This window comes from Protopterus annectens, chromosome 9.part0 (genome assembly GCF_019279795.1).
Source record: "Protopterus annectens isolate FY-2018-M chromosome 9.part0, PAN1.0, whole genome shotgun sequence".
NCBI classification, from domain to species: domain Eukaryota; kingdom Metazoa; phylum Chordata; order Ceratodontiformes; family Protopteridae; genus Protopterus; species Protopterus annectens.
In genome coordinates, this window is record NC_056743.1 from 1476522800 (window position 1) to 1476544346 (window position 21547).

The window sequence follows — 21547 nt, forward strand, 5'->3', positions numbered from 1 at the left end:
TTCATTGGTTAGTGCGGGTCTTAGTTTTGTTAACATTTATTAATTTAAATTTATTTCACAAAAAATTTTAGTATGCCTGACCAAAACATTACTTTATTGGTAAACAAAGTATAAAACTGATAATTTCCTTTAAAAGCTCAAACATATACTGTATAGTCATCAGAGGAAAATGTTTAATAGTCACAATAAAACAAAAAATATGTAGTCTAAATAGCCTAAGATGGATTTAACTTTATTATCTTTACATACCAATGACTTAAACAATCCTAGCAAGAGATCAGATTTACTGAAATATTTAAAACTGAACAAAGCACAAATTGTCTTCCTTCAAGAAACTCCATTTCAAAACAAATGACAATTACAAATGGAATCCTAAGGAATATATGATATTGGCACAATCCACTTTTAAGACAAAGACAAAAGAGGTAACATGTTTTTGGAAAACAAATGTGATTAACCCAGAAATCATTTATAAGTATGAAGATAAAGAAGGCCGTATGGCATTAGTAATAGTTAAATATAATAACAGAATATGGACTCTAGCCAATCTATACTGGTTCCCAGGCATTGGAACAGGAACTGTTAAAAAATACTTGGATTTCATTTCCAATAATTATAAAGACAACTTAGTATTAGGAGGAGATTTTAACTATATATTTGAAATTTCTGAAACTACAAATAAAAGACTGCTGTGTACATCTGCTGTATCAAAAGTTTTAAACAAGTGGGTAAAATCATTTCATCTTGTAGATACTTTCTAATTTAAAGAAGAAAAATCTTTGTTGTTTTCCCATCAAGATCGCAGATGTGGTACCCAAACTAGAATAGATAAAATATTTGCTGCCCATGACTTACACTCTAAAATCATAATTTCTCAATCACTCCCTGCCCCTTTTCAGACCACAACTCATTGATACTAAAACTTCAAAATGGGTACAAACCATTAATCTTTAACTCCAGAATTCCAGTATATATAACTAAAATTAAAGAGTTCAAACCCTGGTTATTATCTGAATTACAGTTCTTCTTAGATATTAATTACACCACAGAGATAAATAAAATAATGACATGGGACTCATTAAAAGCTTACATATATGATAAAACCAACCATAACTTGATATAAAAAAAAATCAGAGAATGTGATTCAAAATTATTAGATCTACAATCCAAACATTTGTCAGTAAAAGCTGAAAAAATTCAAAATCATTTGGAGATGAAAAAGAAAGTAGAAGTATTGAACAATAAATACAACAAAGTTCTAACACATAAAACTAGTTTAGCTTTAGAAAAACTAAAAATTAACACCTTGGTCACTTCTCCCAAATATCTACATAATTTATCCACAATAATCAAAATACAATCAAAAGCTAATAACACTAAAAGCATCTTCCATGAAAAGAAAGGGAAAAATGTATTTGATATAGGTGACATTCTTGATGCCTATAGAAATCACTATATGGAACATTTCCAAAAACAAAATATACATATCAATCAATTAAATCTAGATGAAAAATGTTCTAATATAAAGAAAATACCAGAAAAATTAAAACTAGATCTGCAAGCACCCATATCCTACAAAGAAATTACAGATACAATAAAAGAGGGTGAAAATAATAAAGCCCCAGATATAGATGGCATAATTATGGAAATATATAAACTTTTTCCTTCAAAGATACTATCCCTCTTCCATACAACTCTATTAGAAATTCAGTCACAAGCTTTAATACCACCCTCTTGGAGATATTCCTTAATCACACTAATCCTAAAGGAAAACAAATCCCCAAACATCTGTACCCCATATAGACCTATATCATTATTAAATAATGACTATAAGATATTTATGACAATATTAACTAACAGAATGAAAATACCAAAACAATAAATAATGATCAAACTGGATTTATATAGCATAGACACACACATGACAATATTAAAAGGATAATTTCTCTTATAGATTATGTTAATAAAGAAAATAAAGAAACATTCATAATTGGCTTAGATCTAGAGAAAGCCTTTGATTCCCTAAATTGGGACTATTTATTCAAAGTCCTAATGCTATCTGAATTTTCTGCTTCCTTTGTTTATCTCCTAAATAATATATATACAAATAATTTAACATATGTCAAGTTAGGTCCTTTTACCTCTGAATCTATACATATAACAAAAGGCACTAAAAAGGATGTCCCATGTCACCATTTATATTTGGTCTGGCTATTGAAATATTGGCAGATTCAATTTGTAGCAATATAAAAATCAAAGGAATAGATGTTTATGAACAATACAGTTTTAAAGTAATGCTATTTGTTGATGACATATTACTAAAATTATCTAATACAAAAGAGACATTGGAAGAATTAGATATATTATTTGAAAAAAATCACATGACTTCAGGACTCCATTTCAATAAACCAAAATCAAATTTTGTATTTTTAAACAATAAAAAAAGAACTGCAGACTAAGGGGGCTCACATCATAGGGAAACAAGAATCTACCTTAAAATATCTAGAAATTGAGTTATGCAAAGATAATGAATTAGTCTAAAAAAACTACAATAATATCATCAATACAATTAAAATCTCTGTGGAAAAATGGAACAAAATAATATTAACATTTGAAGATAGACTACAGTTAATAAAATGGTTTTACTGCCCAAGAGCCTTGGCAATACAACTGTTACCAGAAAGGAATATATATAAAGAAATAAATTCATGTCTAATAAAATTCTGATGGTTTCCCAAAAGAAACAGAATAGCTTTAATACATCATTTCAGACCATGGAAACAGGGAGGATTAAACTTTCTTGATATAGAAACATATATAAAAGCATCAATATCTAAAACAATCTCAGAATGGATAAGTTCAAATTACTCTGCAAACTGGAAAGAATTACAAACTGTAATATCAATAAATGAATTTGATTTATAAAAAAAAATAAAATAGATAAAAACTATTTGCCATGGCACATATTATGTATTAGTATGCCCTATAACATAACTAAACCCAGAAAAACTTGTATGATTAATTATTACATTGACTCGTTTAGGAAAATTATTAATGCAAATATAGATATAAAAATCTGGTTTGATCTTTTAACACCGTTTATAGTCACAAAGAACTTTCCACATAAAATATATAGAGAAATTATTAATTCCTGGTAAGAGAAAGGATTAGTTTGTTGGCTCCAATGTATCAAATAACTAAAAGTTTTGGATATGCAAGTAATAACTTATTAACTTTACAGAGTATTCTGTCATATTCGCAAGACTTAAGCAGAATAATTAACAATTATTCATTTAAAGAAATTCCTAAATTTACAAAATACATATATGAAATCATATCTAATGACTTTGATATGGGAAATAGTATTTCAAAATTTTGCAAAATATTGATAAACTATAAAACAATACCCAAAACCTCATATTGGAAATATATAACAAAAGGACATTCAATACAGTTAACTGAAGATATTAAAACAAATATCTTATTATCTATAAAATATACATCCGTTACACAATACTGGAAAGTTTTTAATTGGAAATGCTTGCATAGAGCATTCTTAACCCCAGACAGAATCAGTAAAATTAGTTCTTCCATAAAAGGAATATGTTAGAGATGTGAGCAAGTACACAATGCAGATTGGAAACACATTTTATTTGATTGTGTTCAAATTAAGCCATTTTGGAATGGTATTAATAACTTTCTATAAGCTTTATTTAATGAATCATTTTATTTAACTAAAGCTCTTGTATTATTAAATGTAAACTAAGGTCCTCATTTGGATAGGTCAAACATGTATCTAGTATGCACTATACTTGCAATTTCAAGGAAGTGTATAACAAGAAGCTTGAATACAAACACAATACTAACTTTGGAAGACTTCTACAGCCTACCGAAGACCACAGCATTATCAGAAGTTAAAATTAAAGAACTAAGAACGTATCCAAAGCCATTTATCAACAACACTTGGGGAAAAGTCTTATCATTGATTGACACTATACAATAATTGATCAGACACTCTGATAATGGATTGGACATACTTATAAAGTAACTGTATACATTAAGATCTGTTATAGTGTCAGACTAATGTAAATAGTGTACATAGCTATTTAAGATGTCATATATAAATACTGTGGAATTCATTCAAATGTATTTGAAAAATAAAACACATTCTGAGAAAAAAGATATTACTATGAATACCTTCAAATCTTATCTTAAAAATCAACTAATTAACATGTGGTAAATGTATGTAGCCCAATGTTTCCAAATATCACCACTGAATGCATAATCTGTATGTACTGTAATTCACCAACCACTGTGCTCACAAAACTGATATCATGCTAGAAATGTTTTGTAATCATCTCAAGCAAAAAATATCATAAATATGCCTTTCAGCCTGAATGTTTTCTCTTTTTATGCCAGAGTTTTACATATTTATAATTTTTCCATTACATGTTTGACTTGATCCAAAGTAGTTTTGCCAGCTCTGCATATAGCTATGACTTTAATTCATATTTAATCTCTTTCTTAGAACAGCCTTCCCTTTGTTTGTTTTGTTTTGTTTTTTTACATAGCAAACACAGTTTTGTAGCTTATCCGTGAATTGTGATATCTACCCAACTCTCAGTAAATGGCTCTATACTTTAAATCATTGATGTAAGCATCATTCATTTCCATGAGACCTTGTTCTCATATAAAGGATGAATGTTAAATATATGGCAGATGTTTTCATAGGTAGTTACAAGGCATGTGGTCAAGGAGACAATTACAAAGCCTAGCCCAATTTCCCTGAAGCACTAACCAGTTAAGTGACTTGCTCAGGGTCACAGGAGGCAAATGGAGGCTGAAGGAATCAAACCCTGGACCAAAGAAAGCAGCTCTTAGCCTTAACCCTCTGCACTATCTGCCAGACTAAGGAGACTCTAATGACTTCTTGAAATAGTCCCAGAACTTCTGAGGTGTAACAGCTAAGCTGTTTCAGTTTTCCTCCTCTGATAAACAGAAACATAACTCATTGTACCTTCAGAATCTTCTTATCTATTATGCTAACAGTCTGAAATTTCTGGATCCCCATGTTCCAGGCTTTCAAGCAAATTTGTCTTGAAGACTGAAAGTGCATAGAGATTACAACTGTATCATGTTTCAAACCAAAATTTATAAACCCATGTAACATATGGATTCTTAAGTCATATAAACAAAGATAATGAAGTTTTCGATATGAGATGATGTGCTGTCAGCCAATAAACTGAAAAATACTACAGGGAATCCTAATGCATGACCAAGTAGCATGGAATAATTCAATACAGAAAACATGGCAACAATTTAAAGACCATAGTCATATATTTCTGGCAGCACTATTAATTTTTAGCAGTTGTTGGTGTTTGAAATCCATCCAAAGAACTGTTCTGCCCCAGAATATCAGTATAATTTAATGCAAGTTTCAGGTGAGGGCGTTATACGGCACTTTTAAAGGATTCAATATATGAAATGTTCACTTCAAATGCTCTTCTGGAATCTCTCCAGTGTACCACCAGCCTCAGTCTTTATTTCCTCTTTTGTTGAATCCAAGATAAAACATGCAGAACAAAAAAAATTGCCATAGTCTTCCAAGTACCATAGCATATAGCAATGGTTTAGAAAGCACCTGGAATAAGGATATACTTATATGTGGAATAACAAGAACAAACTAAATATAGGACTCTAAATGTGACATAAAATACGCTATCACAGAATGATCTGACTTAATTTTTAAATGAATGACAAACTAGAACTACAGTCATTTTATAAGATGTTTGAAGACAGATTCATCCACACTCCACACTTTCCTGATAAATGAGAAGCAAATAACTTCTATACTTATACTATACTATACTATACTATACTATACTATACTAGACTAGATTATAGTACACTATACTATGCTATACTATACTATACTATACTATACCAAAATAAACAGACATGTTTTATTGGGCTCTAAGTTGCTATTGTGGCATTCTGTGCAAGCTTAATAACTCATACATATAATATGCCCAATTATAACAGCAGAAAAACATATGCAAACAACTCCATCTGCCATTGCAGTAATAAACCGACTCTGCTACCATACTGATCAATTCCTGCTGCATCCTAAAGGGCATCAGCATCAATAAAATTGCAAGAGGCCTTTTTATCAGAGTTTCTAAAATATTACCAGATGAATCCACAAGCCTTCGGTGAAAGCAAGAATAATACCTTTATCAAAACAAATTACCTCTATATCTCCTTCTGGTATATGTTTATAAGGTTTAACAATAACATATTTGAAGAGATTTATGGCACAACAATAGCTGAAACTTAAAAACAGCTATACCAGACAAAGCATTCCTAAAACTATATGGAAAAGGCATTGTTCCATAGGAGATACATTTGCATTTGCATTATTAAATGAACATTTATGTAAAAAATAAAAACTATGTCATGTCTGATGACAGGAATATGGAATAAACAGAGTATGAGGTAGAAGTCTAATAAAATAATAATAGCTTTTGTCTCCATGGGTAGACTACCCTTAGTGGGAGAAAAATCTCTCAAGATATTGTAACATTAAATAAAAATTGGATATGAAAGAGTTATAAAACATGTTTCCCCTTTATATTTTTTGAAAGTTACAGGAAAGTTTTTGTTTTCCTTTGGCAGTACAAAATTCAGGCACAGTGGTCCTGCCACAAATTTCTTCTTCAGGGCATTATGTATTATTTTCCTCCTCTCAGTTCTGAGTGATGGTGGCCTCAAGTTTTGCTCTTGAGGCTGACTTCAGTCAGAACACTTTTGTAGGTAAATCAGTTAGTGTTTGAGTTGTGCAAACACAATTAAATAGACAAACAAATTCAGATGTCTATTACATTAGGCTAAAAAAGTACAATCTGATGAATACCGAGTGCTGAGAATGCTCAATATACATAAAACAAGTGGGGGAAAGATGAGTCAGCATATCTTCTTATCTCAATTTACATAAAATAAGTGGGTGAGAGATGAGTGAGCATATCTTCTTATCTCAATATACATAAAATAAGTGGGACAGAGATGAGTGAAAATATCTTCTATCTTAATATACATAAAATAAGAGGGAGAGAGATGAGTGAGCATATCTTCTTATCTCAGTATACATAAAATAAGTGGGTGAAAGATGACTGAGCATATCTTATCTCAATATACATAAAATAAGTGAGTAAGAGATGAGTGAGCATATCTTCTGTCTCAATATACATAAAATAAGTGGGTGAGAGATGAGTGAGTATAGATTCTTATCTCAATATAAATAAAATAAGTGGGTGAGAGATGAGTGAGCATATCTTCTTATCTGAATATAAATAAAATAAGTGGGTGAGAGATGAGTGAGCATATCTTCTTATCTCAGTATACATAAAATAAGTGAGGGAGAGATGAGTGAGTATAGATTCTTATCTCAATATAAATAAAATAAGTGGGTGAGAGATGAGTGAGCATATCTTCTTATCTGAATATACATAAAATAAGTGCGTGAGAGATGAGTGAGCATATCTTCTCATCTCAATATACATAAAAAGTGGGAGAGATATGACTGAGTACAGCTTTTTATCTCAATATACATAAAATAAGTGGGTGAGAGATGAATGAGTATAGCTTCTTATCTCAATATACATAAAATAAGTGGGAAATAAATGAGTGAGCATATCTTCTTATCTCAATATAAATAAAATAAGTGAGAAATAAATGAGTGAGCATATCTTCTTATCTCAATATAAATAAAATAAGTGAGTGAGAGATGAGTGAGCATATCTTCTTATCTCAATATAAATAAAATAAGTGAGTGAGAGATGAGTGAGCATATCTTCTTATCTGAATATACATAAAATAAGTGGGTGAGAGATGAGTGAGTATAGCTTCTTGTCTTTATATACATAAAATAAGTGGGTGAGAGATGGGTGAATATATCTTATTATCTCAATATAAATAAAATAAGTGGATGAGAGATGAGTGAGCATATCTTCGATCTCAATATACATAAAATAAGAGGGAGAGAGATGAGTGAGCATATCGTCTTATCTCAGTATACATCAAATAAGTGGATAAGAGGTGAGTGAGCATGTCTTTTTATCTCAATATATATAAAATAAGTGGGTGAGAGATGAGTGAGTATAGCTTCTTATCTCAATATAAATAAAATAAGTGGGTGAGATATGAGTGAGCATATCTTCTTATCTCAATATATATAAAATAAGTGGGTGAGAGATCAGTGAGCATATCTTCTTATCTCAATATACATAAAATAAGTGGGTGAGAGATGAGTGAGCATATCTTCTTATCTCAATATACATAAAATAAGTGGGTGAGAGATGAGTGAGTATATCTTATTATCTCAATATATATAAAATAAATGTGAAAAAGATGAGTGGGTATATCTTCTTATCTCAATATACATAAAATAAGTGGATGAGAGATGAGTGAGCATATCTTCTATCTCAATATACATAAAATAATAGGGAGAAAGATGAGTGAGCATATCTTCTTATCTCAGTATACATCAAATAAGTGGATAAGAGATGGATGAGCATGTCTTTTTATCTCAATATACATAAAATAAGTGGATGAGAGATGAGTGAGTATATCTTCTTATCTCAGTATACATCAAATACATGGATAAGAGATGGGTGAGCATGTCTTTTTATCTCAATATACATAAAATAAGTGGGTGAGAGATGAGTGAGTATAGCTTCTTATCTCAAGATACATAAAATAAGTGGGTGAGAGATGAGTGAGCATATCTTCTTATCTCAGTATACAGAAGTAGGTTAGTGAGAGATGAGTGAGCATACCTTCTCATCTCGATATATATAAAATAAGTGGGTGAGAGATCAGTGAGTATAGCTTCTTGTCTTAATATACATAAAATAAGTGGGTGAGAGATGAGTGAGCATATCTTCTTATCTCAGTATACATCAAATATGTGGATAAGAGATAAGTGAGCATGTCTTTTTATCTCAATATACATAAAATAAGTGGGTGAGAGATGAGTGAGCATATCTTCTTATCTCAAAATAAATAAAATAAGTGGGTGAGAGATGAGTGAGCATATCTTCTTATCTCAATATACATAAGTGGGTGAGAGATGAGTGAGCATATCTTCTTATCTCAGTATACACAAAATAAGTGAGTGAGCATATCTTCTCATCTCAATATATATAAAATAAGTGGGTGAGAGATGAGTGAGTATAGCTTCTCATCTCAATATACATAAAAAGTGGGAGAGATATGAGTGAGTATATCTTCTTATCTCAATATACATATAATAAGTGGATGAGAAATAAGTGAGCATATCTTCTTATCTCAGTATACACAAAATAAGTGGGTGAGATATGAGTGAGTATAGCTTCTTATCTCGATATACATAAAATAAGTGGGAAATAAATGAGTGAGCATATCTTCTTATCTCAATATAAATAAAATAAGTGAGTGAGAGATGAGTGAGCATATCTTCTTATCTGAATATACATAAAATAAGTGAGTGAGAGATGAGTGAGCATATCTTCTTATCTCGATATATATAAAATAAGTGGGTAAGAGATTTATTTATTTTATTTATTTATTTATTTCCAGTTTGATTACCGGGGAAGTCCACTGGGCCAGAACGTGCCCATTTTCAGTGGAGGCCCGGGGAGAAAAGCTCCATAAGCAATGCGAATACAATCTAAGTTACATAGTGTTGAAGGTAAAAAAATACATGTATAATTACATTCATACAGTTAGTAAAAAGCAAATGCACACAGTATGCCTCATAAACATCATTAAGGAAGGTAGATAAAACAGATTTTCAGTAGTTTCCTTCAGAGCAGCAAGTTTCAACTGTCTGTAATATAGAGATCTGAGGTTACTTGATATTTACAATATTTACATACAAGGAGTAGAGAGAGAGAATTACTTAAACTGAGAAGTCGCTTAAGTTTAATTTAGTAGCAATAGAAAAATAATAGTTCTAGGGTAGTGTGAAGGGAAAGAGTATAGAGGGTTCAAAGGGTAGATTTAAATTTAAGTGGGATGAAAACAGGAACACTTATGTTTAGAAGACAGGTAAGAGAAAAGTTGGGTTTTGAAGGATTCAGAGTTAGATGTTGTTCTAAGTGAAGGAAGGAGAGAGTTCCATTTCCTGCCTAGAGAGTAGGAGAGAAGGAGTTGGCCAACAGGACATTTGGGTTTGTGAATAGAGATTAAATTTTGGTGCTCAGATCTTAGAGATCTATTTGGGATGTACGGAGGAAGGATGTTTGTTAAGGCTGGGCATTTATTAGGGTAGAATATTAATTTGTGAGCAGTGGTTAGTTGGAGATAGTCTAGGTAGTTAGAGTGTTCTAGCCAGTTCAGAGTTTGTAGGGAAAGGCAATGGTGAGTCGAGGTTTTAGATTTGGTTGCAAATTTAGAGAGATTATTATAGCAAATTTCGAGTTTAGAGGAGTTGGAAGAAGACATGCTAGTCAGGAGTGGGGCTCCATATAGTAAAGATGGTAGAAGATAGGTAGTTGCTAAGGTATGCCTAGAGGAGTTGGAGAGAAAGCGGTTGTTCCTATAGAGCATACCTAGCTTTTGGTGGGTTTTCTTTATGTTTTGTTGTATGTGGTTATCAAATTTAAGGTGCTCGTCTATGGTGATGCCAAGGAGTTTTGCAGATGGGACCACCTCTATAGTAGAGTTGGTTTGGTTTAGGATTTTGAAAGCATTTTTTGTCAAAAGTGAAAGCCCTGGAGGGAGGGAAAAGAAGAATTTTAGATTTATTAGAGTTGAGAGAGATGATTTTGGTGCATCCAGTTCTCAGTAGTGGAAAAAGCTATTTGGGTTTTTGTCAGTAGTTCAGGAAGGTTAGAGGCGGCACAGACTAAGGTAGAGTCATCAGCATATTGGATAACTGTTGTGTCTGGGATGGCAGTGTGAAGGTTATTTATGAAGATGTTGAAAAGCATGGGTCCAAGGATGGACCCCTGGGGAACGCCAGTGGGTATAGGTAAGAAGGAGGAGGTAGAGTTTTTCCATCTGACAGCTTGAGATCTGTCTGATAGGTAGCTGGAGAACCATGATAGAGTATCAGGGGAGAGATGAAGGTTGGCTAGATGAGAGAGAAGGTGTTTGTGAGAGATGGTGTCAAAGGCTTTAGAAAGATCTAGCAGTACAGTGGAAACTAGTAATCCAGAATCCCTGGCTTGATTGACTGTTTCTAAGAAGGATAATAAGGCAGTAATGGTGCTGTGTCCAGGGCGGAAGCCGTGTTGAGTGGGTGTTAGGAGGTTGTTCTGGGTTAAGAAAGGCATGAGTTGGTGGTGGACACATTTTTCTAGGATTTTTGATATAGGTGAGAGTAGGGCAATTGGGCGGAAGTTGGAGATATTAGTATTTTTGCCTCCTTTATGAAGCGGTAGAATGTAGGATGATCGCCAAAGAATAGGAACGTACGACTCTTTTAAAGATCTGTTAATTAAGATGCTGATGGGGAGAGCAATACCTTCAGCAGCACATTTAAGGAAGGAGGAGGGGATGTTGTCAGGGGCATTAGAGCATGGCTTTAGTTTGGATAAGAGCCTTTTTATAAATGTGGTTGAAACAGGTTTCAGCTGGAAATTGAGAGGACAGTTAAAAGGGTTGTTAGGTGTAAAGGAAAAAGAGTTAGATGTATTATTGTTAGGGAAGGATTTAGTTAGATTAGCTATAGATTCAGTAAAGAATTTGTTGAAGAGAGAGCTTAGTTCTGTGTCAGTTATACTAGGGTCAGGGCAGGGGTTATTCCTGGATCCTGGATGGAGAAGGGAATTAACTGATTTCCAGAATTGTTTGGGGTTCTTATTGTGGTTGGACTGAAGTTTATTGTAGTAGTTTTTTTTTTGTCCAGGGTGATTAGTTTTTTTGCTTGGTTGCGGAGTTGGGTGTATTGGAGCAGGGATGAAGGCATTTTATTTTTCTGGTAGAGCTTCCAGGATTTGTCCCTTTGATGCATGATTTGTTTTGTTTCTTTGGATAGCCAAGGGGCAGAATTAGCTTTGACTCATTTGTTTCTTGGTGGGGCTAGGGAGTTAAGAGTATTTAGGAAGATAGAGTTAAATTATTCTACAGCATTGTCTAGGGGAAGAGTATTTAGGATCTGCCAGTTAGTATGTTTAAAAATGTTTGAGAAAATTGTGGGGTTGAAGTTGCTGAGATTATGAGTGTGGATGTAATGGTGTTGATATTGGGTGGAGTTAGCTGAGCGGTGTATGAAAGTGGGGAGATGGTCACTGAAGGTGTCAGGGATAGTACCAGAAAGAATTATTTTGTTTGGATGAGAGACTAGGATCCAGTCAATGATGGATCCTGGGGGATTGCTTTTGTTAGGCCAGGTGGTTGAGTGGATTACTTGGGTGAAGTTGTAGAGGTTAATGAATTGGGAGGGGGAAGGAGAGTTGATTTATTCCAATCAATGTTAACGTCGCCTAGAATGTAGGTTTCGAATTTGATTTCTGTTGAGGCCTAGTAAAGAATATTTTCAAGGGCAGGGATGTTGTCACCTGGGGATATGTATAGGGAGATAATGCAGATGTTCTTATGCTTATTTAGTCATAGGAGACTGGCTGTAAGTTCAGCATTTCTGAATTGTGGAGTTGGGATTTGTAAAGGGATCAAGGAAAGGAGGTTAAAGAAGATTATTGCAGAGCCTCCACCTTTTTTATTTAATCAGTCACTTCTGAGGATTTGGAAACCAGGAGGTAAGATTTCAGAGTCAGCAATGTGGGGTTTTAGCCAGGTTTCAGAGATGGCTAAGATGTCAGGTTGGTTGTAGCAAATCCAAGCTTGTAGTTGGTGTATTTTGTTATTTAGGCTCTGAGCATTGATAGTGAAGAACTTCAGGGTGTTAGGAGAGGAAGCGGTAGAAGAAGTGGGAGGGGGACTATGATTGTTTCCAGTGGGAGAAGAAGGGGTTGGGGGGAAGTTGTTAGTAGTGAGGCAGGGGCCAGGGTTGGGATGAATATCGCCAGATAAGGCCAGGTCATTATTGGCAGTAACTCTAAGTCTTTTGGGTTTATGAAGTAGGAAGCTGTTAGGGGGTGGCAGGAGTTTAAGAGTGAATGTTTTTGTTATGGTGAAGTGTTTGGGATGGAAAAGGTACAGTGTTTTGGGAGGAATAAGAGAGGAAGATATGTTGTTGTAGTGGGTAGATAGAGATGGTTGTAGGTGAGTACAAGGGATGGTTTGAGTAGGAGGTAGGGATAGGGATATTTTGTGAGAGTAGGAAGTAGCATAATATAGAGGAATGAGTAGTACAAGAAGTGAGGATGGGACACAGATAGTATGAAAGATTTTGGATGGCATGTTCAGCATGGGGAAATTGAAGAGATAGATGTAGTGGAGGTGTACAGGCAAAAATGGGGTGGGGAGCTTAGGAAATGGATGGGGTTGAAAGTATTTGCAGGGGAGAGAAAGGGAGTATATGTGGTGAGGAGAGAAGTATAATGGAGTGGGATGAGAAAGAGTGGGAGGGGTAGTAAGAAGAAGGACTATGATAGGTTAATTGGTAAAGTGAAGTGTAGTGGGGTGGGAGGAGTAAGTGTGGGAGGGGTAATGAGGAAAGGACTCTGATTAGTTAATTGGTATATGTGGGAGGGCTTATGAGAGGTATAAAGGTAGAGGTGCTGGGGCGGGTGGGAAATGGGGGCAGGGAAGGGGAGCGGAGTGAACCTGCAGGGCGAACGGAGCGGGAAGAGCCAAAGGAAGGAGAAATGCAAGGAAAACAATCAGTAGAGTGCGAGAGCCAGAAGGTAAGTTTGCAGAGATATATATTAAGTTCGAAGACTGACAGTAAAGTGGAGTTGAATGGAGATATGTATTAAAATGACAGTAGAGAAGGGTCAGAGGCTTTGAGCTTGAAGGAGATGGGAATTTGTGGAGTGGAGGGAGAGGAGAGGTAGTCCTTGGAGAATACTGAGGGAAAGAGCAGTGGGAGAGATATCTAGGAAACAATGAAGAAGAGAATAAGGTAACAAGTGGGAAAAAGTAGGAGAGACAGCAAGAAGGTAGAGGAGTGCCACCTAGTGGGCAGTTTGTATGAGTGTAACAGAGACCCCTATGGGGAATATCCAGTTAGGGGATGGAGGGGTTATCAAATTCAGCATAGGGTAAAATAAAATATAGGAGGGAGAGTAGGGATAATTTAAATAGATAAGGAAAGGGGAAGAGTTGGCTGCTGGCTAGCCTGGTAGGGGAGCGCACTGCGACCTACTAGAAAGTATGTACTATCTTTACATATTACAATATGGATAAAGCAGTACGCATACTTTCTCTGAAATGTCCTTGTAGGGAGCAGATGGGATTTTAGGTTTGATTTAAAGTCCCTTGTTTATGGGTTCTCAGCATGGACTTCCGTTAGGGTGCATTCAGGAGGAGGAGGATAGGCAGGAACACAAGTTTCTCTGAAATGTCCTTGTAGGGAGCAGATGGGATTTTAGGTTTGATTTAAAGTCCCTTGTTTATGGGTTCTCAGCATGGACTTCCGTTAGGGTGCATTCAGGAGGAGAAGGAGGATAGGAAGGAACACAAGTTTCTCTGAAATGTCCTTGTAGGGAGCAGATGGGATTTTAGGTTTGATTTAAAGTCCCTTGTTTATGGGTTCTCAGCATGGACTTCCGTTAGGGTGCATTCAGGAGGAGAAGGAGGATAGGCAGGAACACAAGTGTAGGAAACCACAAACGCTGGAACCAGGGATGCATAGCAGCCAGGGGCAGGACTATAGAATAAAGATGAGTGAGTATAGCTTCTTATCTTAATATACACAAAATAAGTGAGAGGGAGATGAGTGAGTATATCTTCTCTTCTCGATATATATAAAATAAGTGGGTGAGAGATGAGTGAGCACAGCTTTTTATCTCAATATACATAAAATAAGTGGGTGAGAGATGAGTGAGTATATTTTCTTATCTCAATATACATAAAATAAGTGGGTGAGAGATGAGTGAGCATATCTTCTTATCTCAATATACATAAAATAAGTGGGCGACAGATGAGTGAGTATATCTTACCTCAATGTACATAAAATAAGTGAGGGAGAGATGAGTGAGCATATCTTCTTATCCTAATCTAGCTACGCATACTGGATAAATGTTGAAATTGTTCATCTTAGCTCACATACTGCATAAAACGTAAGGAGTACATTTGACTAAAATATGTCATTGATAATATAGGTTTAAAAGATTAAAATTGAAAAACAGCTTAACAATTTTCATTCCTTTATTAAAGCTCTTTCATACTGCTAATAAAGGTCACATTTCACATTTTTGTGACTCAATGGTAGTGATAAAAAATGTACGTACCTGTTCATCCTTAGAATTGATCACCACTAGAAGAGCTCCTTCTTTCTTACAGTGTTCATTAGCATTATCCCAGTTCATTGTTTCTTTAGATACATAGTAGCAATGCTCCTTAATCAGATTCCATCCAACAGGACACTTAATGCAGACATTTTCTGTAAAAGGACATTATAATACTGTGACTGGGAGAGGAATGTCTTTAGTTAGACATAAGCTATATTTTTAGAGGCACTATAGTATACACAGGTTTGGGCAGTGCTCCCTTTCTAGTAAATATAAACACAATCCATAACTTCCACTTCCTTTGCTGACCTGAATAACAAGTATGTAAGTCTATGGATGTTTAGCATATTAAGGACTGGATCTTAATAAATGCAGGTGTTATCATAAAACTAGGATGTCATTGATAAAGAAGGAATTTGTAATTACTCTCATCAAATCTGCATCAAAGGTCTAACTTTGTAGATACATACATAGTAAGAATGCTTCAGAACCTCTGCATACATTCCTGCATCCATTTACTTTCCCTGCAATAACCATTTCACAGTTATAAGGAGGCTGAGTTTGTCTCAATAAGCAATTGGTGCAAAACAGGATTCAGCTTTTGATGGGTTGGCAGTTGATCACAGGGCACTTGACTGACTGTTGGAAGAAACCAGTTACTCAGCAAAAATATCAGGTGGAGAACGTATATGTAAACTCCATGCAGAAGACACCCCATCTTAGAAATGAACTAGTGAATAAAGAGTGACTAAAATGTCATGAGGAAACAATGGTAACAGGTGTGCAACTTTGTTGCTCCCTTTTCAGAGTTTTTTACTGTGAAATATTATAATCAGAGTTGACCTGAAATTCTATTTATATATTTACCCTACCAGGAAGACCAGCAAGCAAATGTGACAGAAAAATGTAAAATGATTTTGCAACACATTTTAGATTTTAATTCAGGGAAATTGAACAATAGTAATGAAACTCTTAGCATCATTGTTTTCAGCAGATAAAACAATATATTGTGACACAGATACAACAAAAAAAGTATTTTGAAACATGATTGCATATTTTCATTCCGGTAGTTGCAACAATTTCCATGACGCCATTATTGAAATTGTTTTCAAAAGTTATAGTATAATACATAACTATTTATTTTCCAAATTGCACATTCATAATTTCACATCTGACTCACTGAGAAGCATATAGATATATACATATGTATAAATGAGTATATTTAAACATGTAGACACATCAAAATGCAGATACTCACAAAAGAGACACTCAGAATACAGACAAAAAGATTCCCTCCTATACCATCTTACCAGTACATGCTAACCTGAACCCTGCATCTTACCTTAGAAAAAGATTTCTGTAACAGTAACACTACAGGCTGAAAAGCAAACACATGCACCAACAAACATGCCTAACAGTAATGCTGTCCCTTTACCTAACCCTTCCTCTAACCCTAACCAGCCAACATTCACACACATTCCAAACTCTAATACCAACCCATTTAAATCTGTCTTCTTTCACAACTGTCTACATTCTGACAATATATATATATATATATATATATATATATATCTACACACACACACACACACACACACACACACATATATATATATATATATATATGGGTCTACTTCATATGACTGAAAGCACATGCACAAACATACACAAATACACACACACAAACATATATATATATATATATATATATATATATATATATATATATATAAACATACATATGTATATAGTTATATACACACCCACACACAGAGTAAGAAATTCACCAGTTCAGTTTTTGGAGGGGGTGCCTTCTCTGCAGAGTTTGCATGTCCTGCCTGTATTCATGTGTTTCTTCTAACTACTCCAGTTTCCTCCCCATTTTAAAGACATGCAGTAGGTGGATTAGACACTATAAACTGACCACAGGTGTGAGTGTGATTATGTATGTTTGTGTGTGAGTGAGTGTGCGTATTTTTGTGGTATGGAAGAACAACTCTGGCAGGGCTAGCCACCCAGTGGTGTGAGTATTGGCTCTATGAATGTGCATAAGCATGTTTATTTCTGTGAATTATATCTGATTGCTTGGTCATTTATGTGTGATAGTGGTTTTACATGTATTAACTGGTTTGTGTTGAGTACTGTAATAAGCTTTATTATCCATTATGTTTTTCACCAGTGCATTCTTTTTACTTAGCTGCTACGTATGTTTAGTTAGGTATTGATAGCTACCAGATTTTCTAAAAACTACATTGTCTTTGTTAGCGTTTGCTATATATTAAATAGGATGTATAAGGTTGCTTCTTGGCACCATTTAATATTATGGCTAGTTCAAATAACCGCATCACATGTTAATCTTTGAGTGAAGTGTACTGACCTTTGCACCTTCTATATGTTTGGATTGCTCTACCTCTCTTCCTCTATCTTCTAAGTCTCTCTCCCCTCCTAAACTAATACATACATAATTTTATTTCATAGCACTTTCTTTCAACATTTCACAACTCTAACTTTCTTACAGGCACTTGCTCTAGTTTTACCTGCTGACTCCACAGAGGGAATTGTTTGTTGGTTCTTACCCCCCTTTTTACTTTACCAGCAATTCAACCTTTAACCAAAACAAAGTAAAAGCAATTTCTGGCCATTCCTGGCCAAATCTGCCAAGGCATGTGTTTTCCATACCCAGGGAAAAAGGCTGCCTTTACTCAACTGCCTGCAAGGGGAGCTCAGTCTTATTAGCTGAATAGTTGAAGCTCACCTTGTACACTTAGTCTGATCCTAAAGGTGAACACTCAGAGTGTTAACAATTAAAGGGCTTAGCTTTAGTTAGTTTTTCTCCTACCCCTTTGTTTTTACTGACCACTACTGTGCCTGGGCTGTATGACCTCTATATCCCCTGCATCTGCCTTGCACACCTTCATAGACTGATTCTAGCTGGGGTAGGTATGCCCTGCTTCAGTCCGCTCCCATGTCCCCAGCCACCCACAGGCTCTCCAATTTATACATCACTGTTTCTAACCTCCTCCAACCCACTTCTAACCACCCATTAAAGGTACACACAACTTCACTAAATCTTCATCTTGATATATTGCCATCCTAAACATCCATACAGTTTTATCACCATCCACTCTTAAATAAATCCAGTAACAAGCAACACATGATTCTCCCCTCCTTCACCTTCCCATATATACTCCCAGGTCCATATACACTCCCTAGTCCTCTCCCATCAGCATAGGCTCCAGCCACTTATATATAAAAAAACCCGAAAAACAAACTTGTAAAATTTAAAAGTAAAATAAAAACAAGTAAATGTTGGCAGAAAAATGTTTTATTCAAGATATAAACTTTTAAAAAATCGGTAAGCGCTTTCATGGATAAACCACTTCATCAGACCTTATATCATCATTACAAACAACTGTTTAAATATCTTATACAAATAACAATCAACCAATAACATCAAATTGTATATATCACATGACACTTACTCATTTAAATGGCATTCAAGCCTCCTTCCCTATTGGCTTGTAGCCTCAAGATCCAAGTCAACTCCCTGTCCTCAGTATGATTATTAACACCCCCCATCCTACCTTCATCCTTCAATAAATCAATAACAAAAAACTTAAATATATGTGCAGTGGTTTTGCCCATCACATGATGTGCTAAAGAATTGTTAGTATCACCCTGCCGTATAGCTCTCATGTGTTTCCTTATTATTTCCATCAAGGTACGGTCAGTTTTGCCAACATAAAATAGTTGGCAAGCTTGGCACTGTGCTGTATAAACTAAATGTTTGGACCTACAGGTGGCTTTAACCTTCAATTTGTATTCTTTGCCTGTCCGTGGATGTATAAAAACATCATCTGTATTAATGTACTTACAAAAGTTACAATTCATACAGGGAATAGATCCCAATATCCTTCCACTATCCACTTCTCTTTTTCCATAACATAGCATCCTCTTTAGTGTACTCCTGTTTCTAAATACAAAAGTAGGTTCAGTGCCTATATAGGCATTAACCTCTTTGTCAGATCTCAGAATATGCCAATTTCTTCTGACAACATCACATATATCAGCTATATTATCAGAGTAGGGTAGTATAACACCTAATGCCTTCCTAGTATGGTCATTCCTACCAATATCATATTCTAAATCTCTTCTAACAGAGGAATAATAGGGTGCAGCCACATTGTCCCTCAAAGTTAGGACATGATCAAGTTGCCCTTGTACCTCTCTTCTACTATAACCTCTCTCTGGAAATTCATTCTTTAACATGTTTACTTGTTCCCAAAAAATGGATTCATCATTATTCAACCTTGATAGCCTCATAAATTGCCCCCCTTATGATGTTCCTATAAACATGTGGAGGATGTAGACTATTACGATGCAAAATATGGTTCTTATGACATTCCTTTCTAAACCTCAACATAACCAAACATCCAACAGGATCTTTAGAAATATAAACATCGAGAAAATCCATCTCTTGAGTAGATGCCTTCATAGAAAATCTAAGAAAGTCTGCGGTTCCATCTAAATATATTACAAAATCTCTCAAACTTTCCAAGTTCCCTTTCCATAAAATAAAAATATCATCAACAAAACGTCGATAAAATTCAATATGTAAGATGAACTCATTATTATTTATTACATAAAGGGACTCCCAATGTGCCAATACAGCATTAGCATGACTGTTGGCACATGGGGTCCCCATAGCTACACCATTCATTTGCTTAAAATAGCTCTTGGAAAACTTAAAACACATTGTTCTCCAATATTGTCTCAACAAATAGGCACAACACGTCCACTCTTGAGGGACTATAGGTACTATGACATAATAAAAATGTTTTCATAAAATCTATACCGACATTATTGGGAATCACCATAAAAAATGAATTAATGTCTAATGTTACAAATAAGAAATCTTCCGTGTTTATATCTATATTACTACTAACATTATATAAATCCATAAGAAACTGTTTGGAATCTCTTAAAACAGCTCCATAATTATTTAATACAGGTCTCAATTGTTTTTCAACATAGACTGACATCAATTCTGTTACCCACCCTCCGCTTGATACTATCGGTCTCAAAGGTGGTCTTGTAGGATGTTTGTGAATCTTTGGTAAGGCTTGAAAGGTGGGGATCAATGGTAAATCAACTAGACAATATTTGTAAATGTTTTCTGTAATTCTATGACTCAAGAAACAATCATATAACACATTATGGACATTTGTAATAATCTTAGCTGCATCATGATATGTTATTAAGTCATATGTTTCAACATCATGTAACATTTCAATGACTGTAGACTAATAATATAACATGTCCATCATCATCACCGCCCCTCCTTTATCGGCTTGTTTAATACAAATGGTTTTATCGAACTGTAATGCTAATAAAGCATCTTTTTCTTCTACTGTTAGGTTACAAAAAAAGAACTTCTTTACTGCTCTACTCATTACAATGCTTCTCCACCTCACCATCTTACTCCTCCTTAATTTAGCCCACTACACGCTACCATCAGTAACCTCATCACTTCTCCCATCTCTTAACCTTCCCTTCACCAGCCTACCACAAAGTCCCACAAACAATCACTTGAACCCAAGACCTACTCCAGTTGTTTACACACTCCATTCTCCACCTACCACTCACATATAACTCCAGCTTCACACTCCCTTTACCTTATCTCCTCCAAATCTACCAAAATCCCAACAATCCCACCTCAGACTCCCTAGACACCTATATAAATTCACCCCATCCTGCTCATAGTCCTCCTCAGAGCCAACAATTAATCCAATCCAGGTCCCTGCCACAGCATAACACCTCTAACTTTTCCCAACACCTCCACCCTCATCTGCATTAATTAATGGCCAAAGTATCTCTAATAAACTTGACCAGATAAACAGCTTCCTTACAACCCACTCACCCGTAATCACAGTTGTCACATATAACATGGCTGAAACAAAACAATCCATTTTTTAGCATCTACTTCCCTCCTACAAATACCTCCAAGACCCCAGACCTAGCAATAGAAAGAGATGGAGGCATTCTCATTGTTTATGAAAAAAACCTTAAATCAACAATCATTCCTCAGACAAATGATTCCTCAGATACTGGACCTAACTGGATCCTTGCAAAATTTTACTCCTGGAAGAAAAGTCATCTCCTAATAGCAGTCATTTATCTTCCTCCCTTCTCCAGACAGTTTTAACAAA

General features: G+C 34.9%; 1 protein-coding gene across 1 annotated transcript in view; it reads right to left on the minus strand.

Annotated features, from left to right (window-relative positions):
- LOC122812125 (adhesion G protein-coupled receptor E1-like) overlaps nucleotides 1-15497 on the minus strand; it is a gene marked incomplete in the record, with an annotated part of 2110064 nt that extends 2094567 nt beyond the window's left edge. Inside the window, 1 exon segment of the mRNA XM_044084415.1 lies at nucleotides 15339-15497. Coding sequence (XP_043940350.1) covers nucleotides 15339-15416 — 78 coding nt within the window.
- Nucleotides 15498-21547: the final 6050 nt, after the last annotated feature.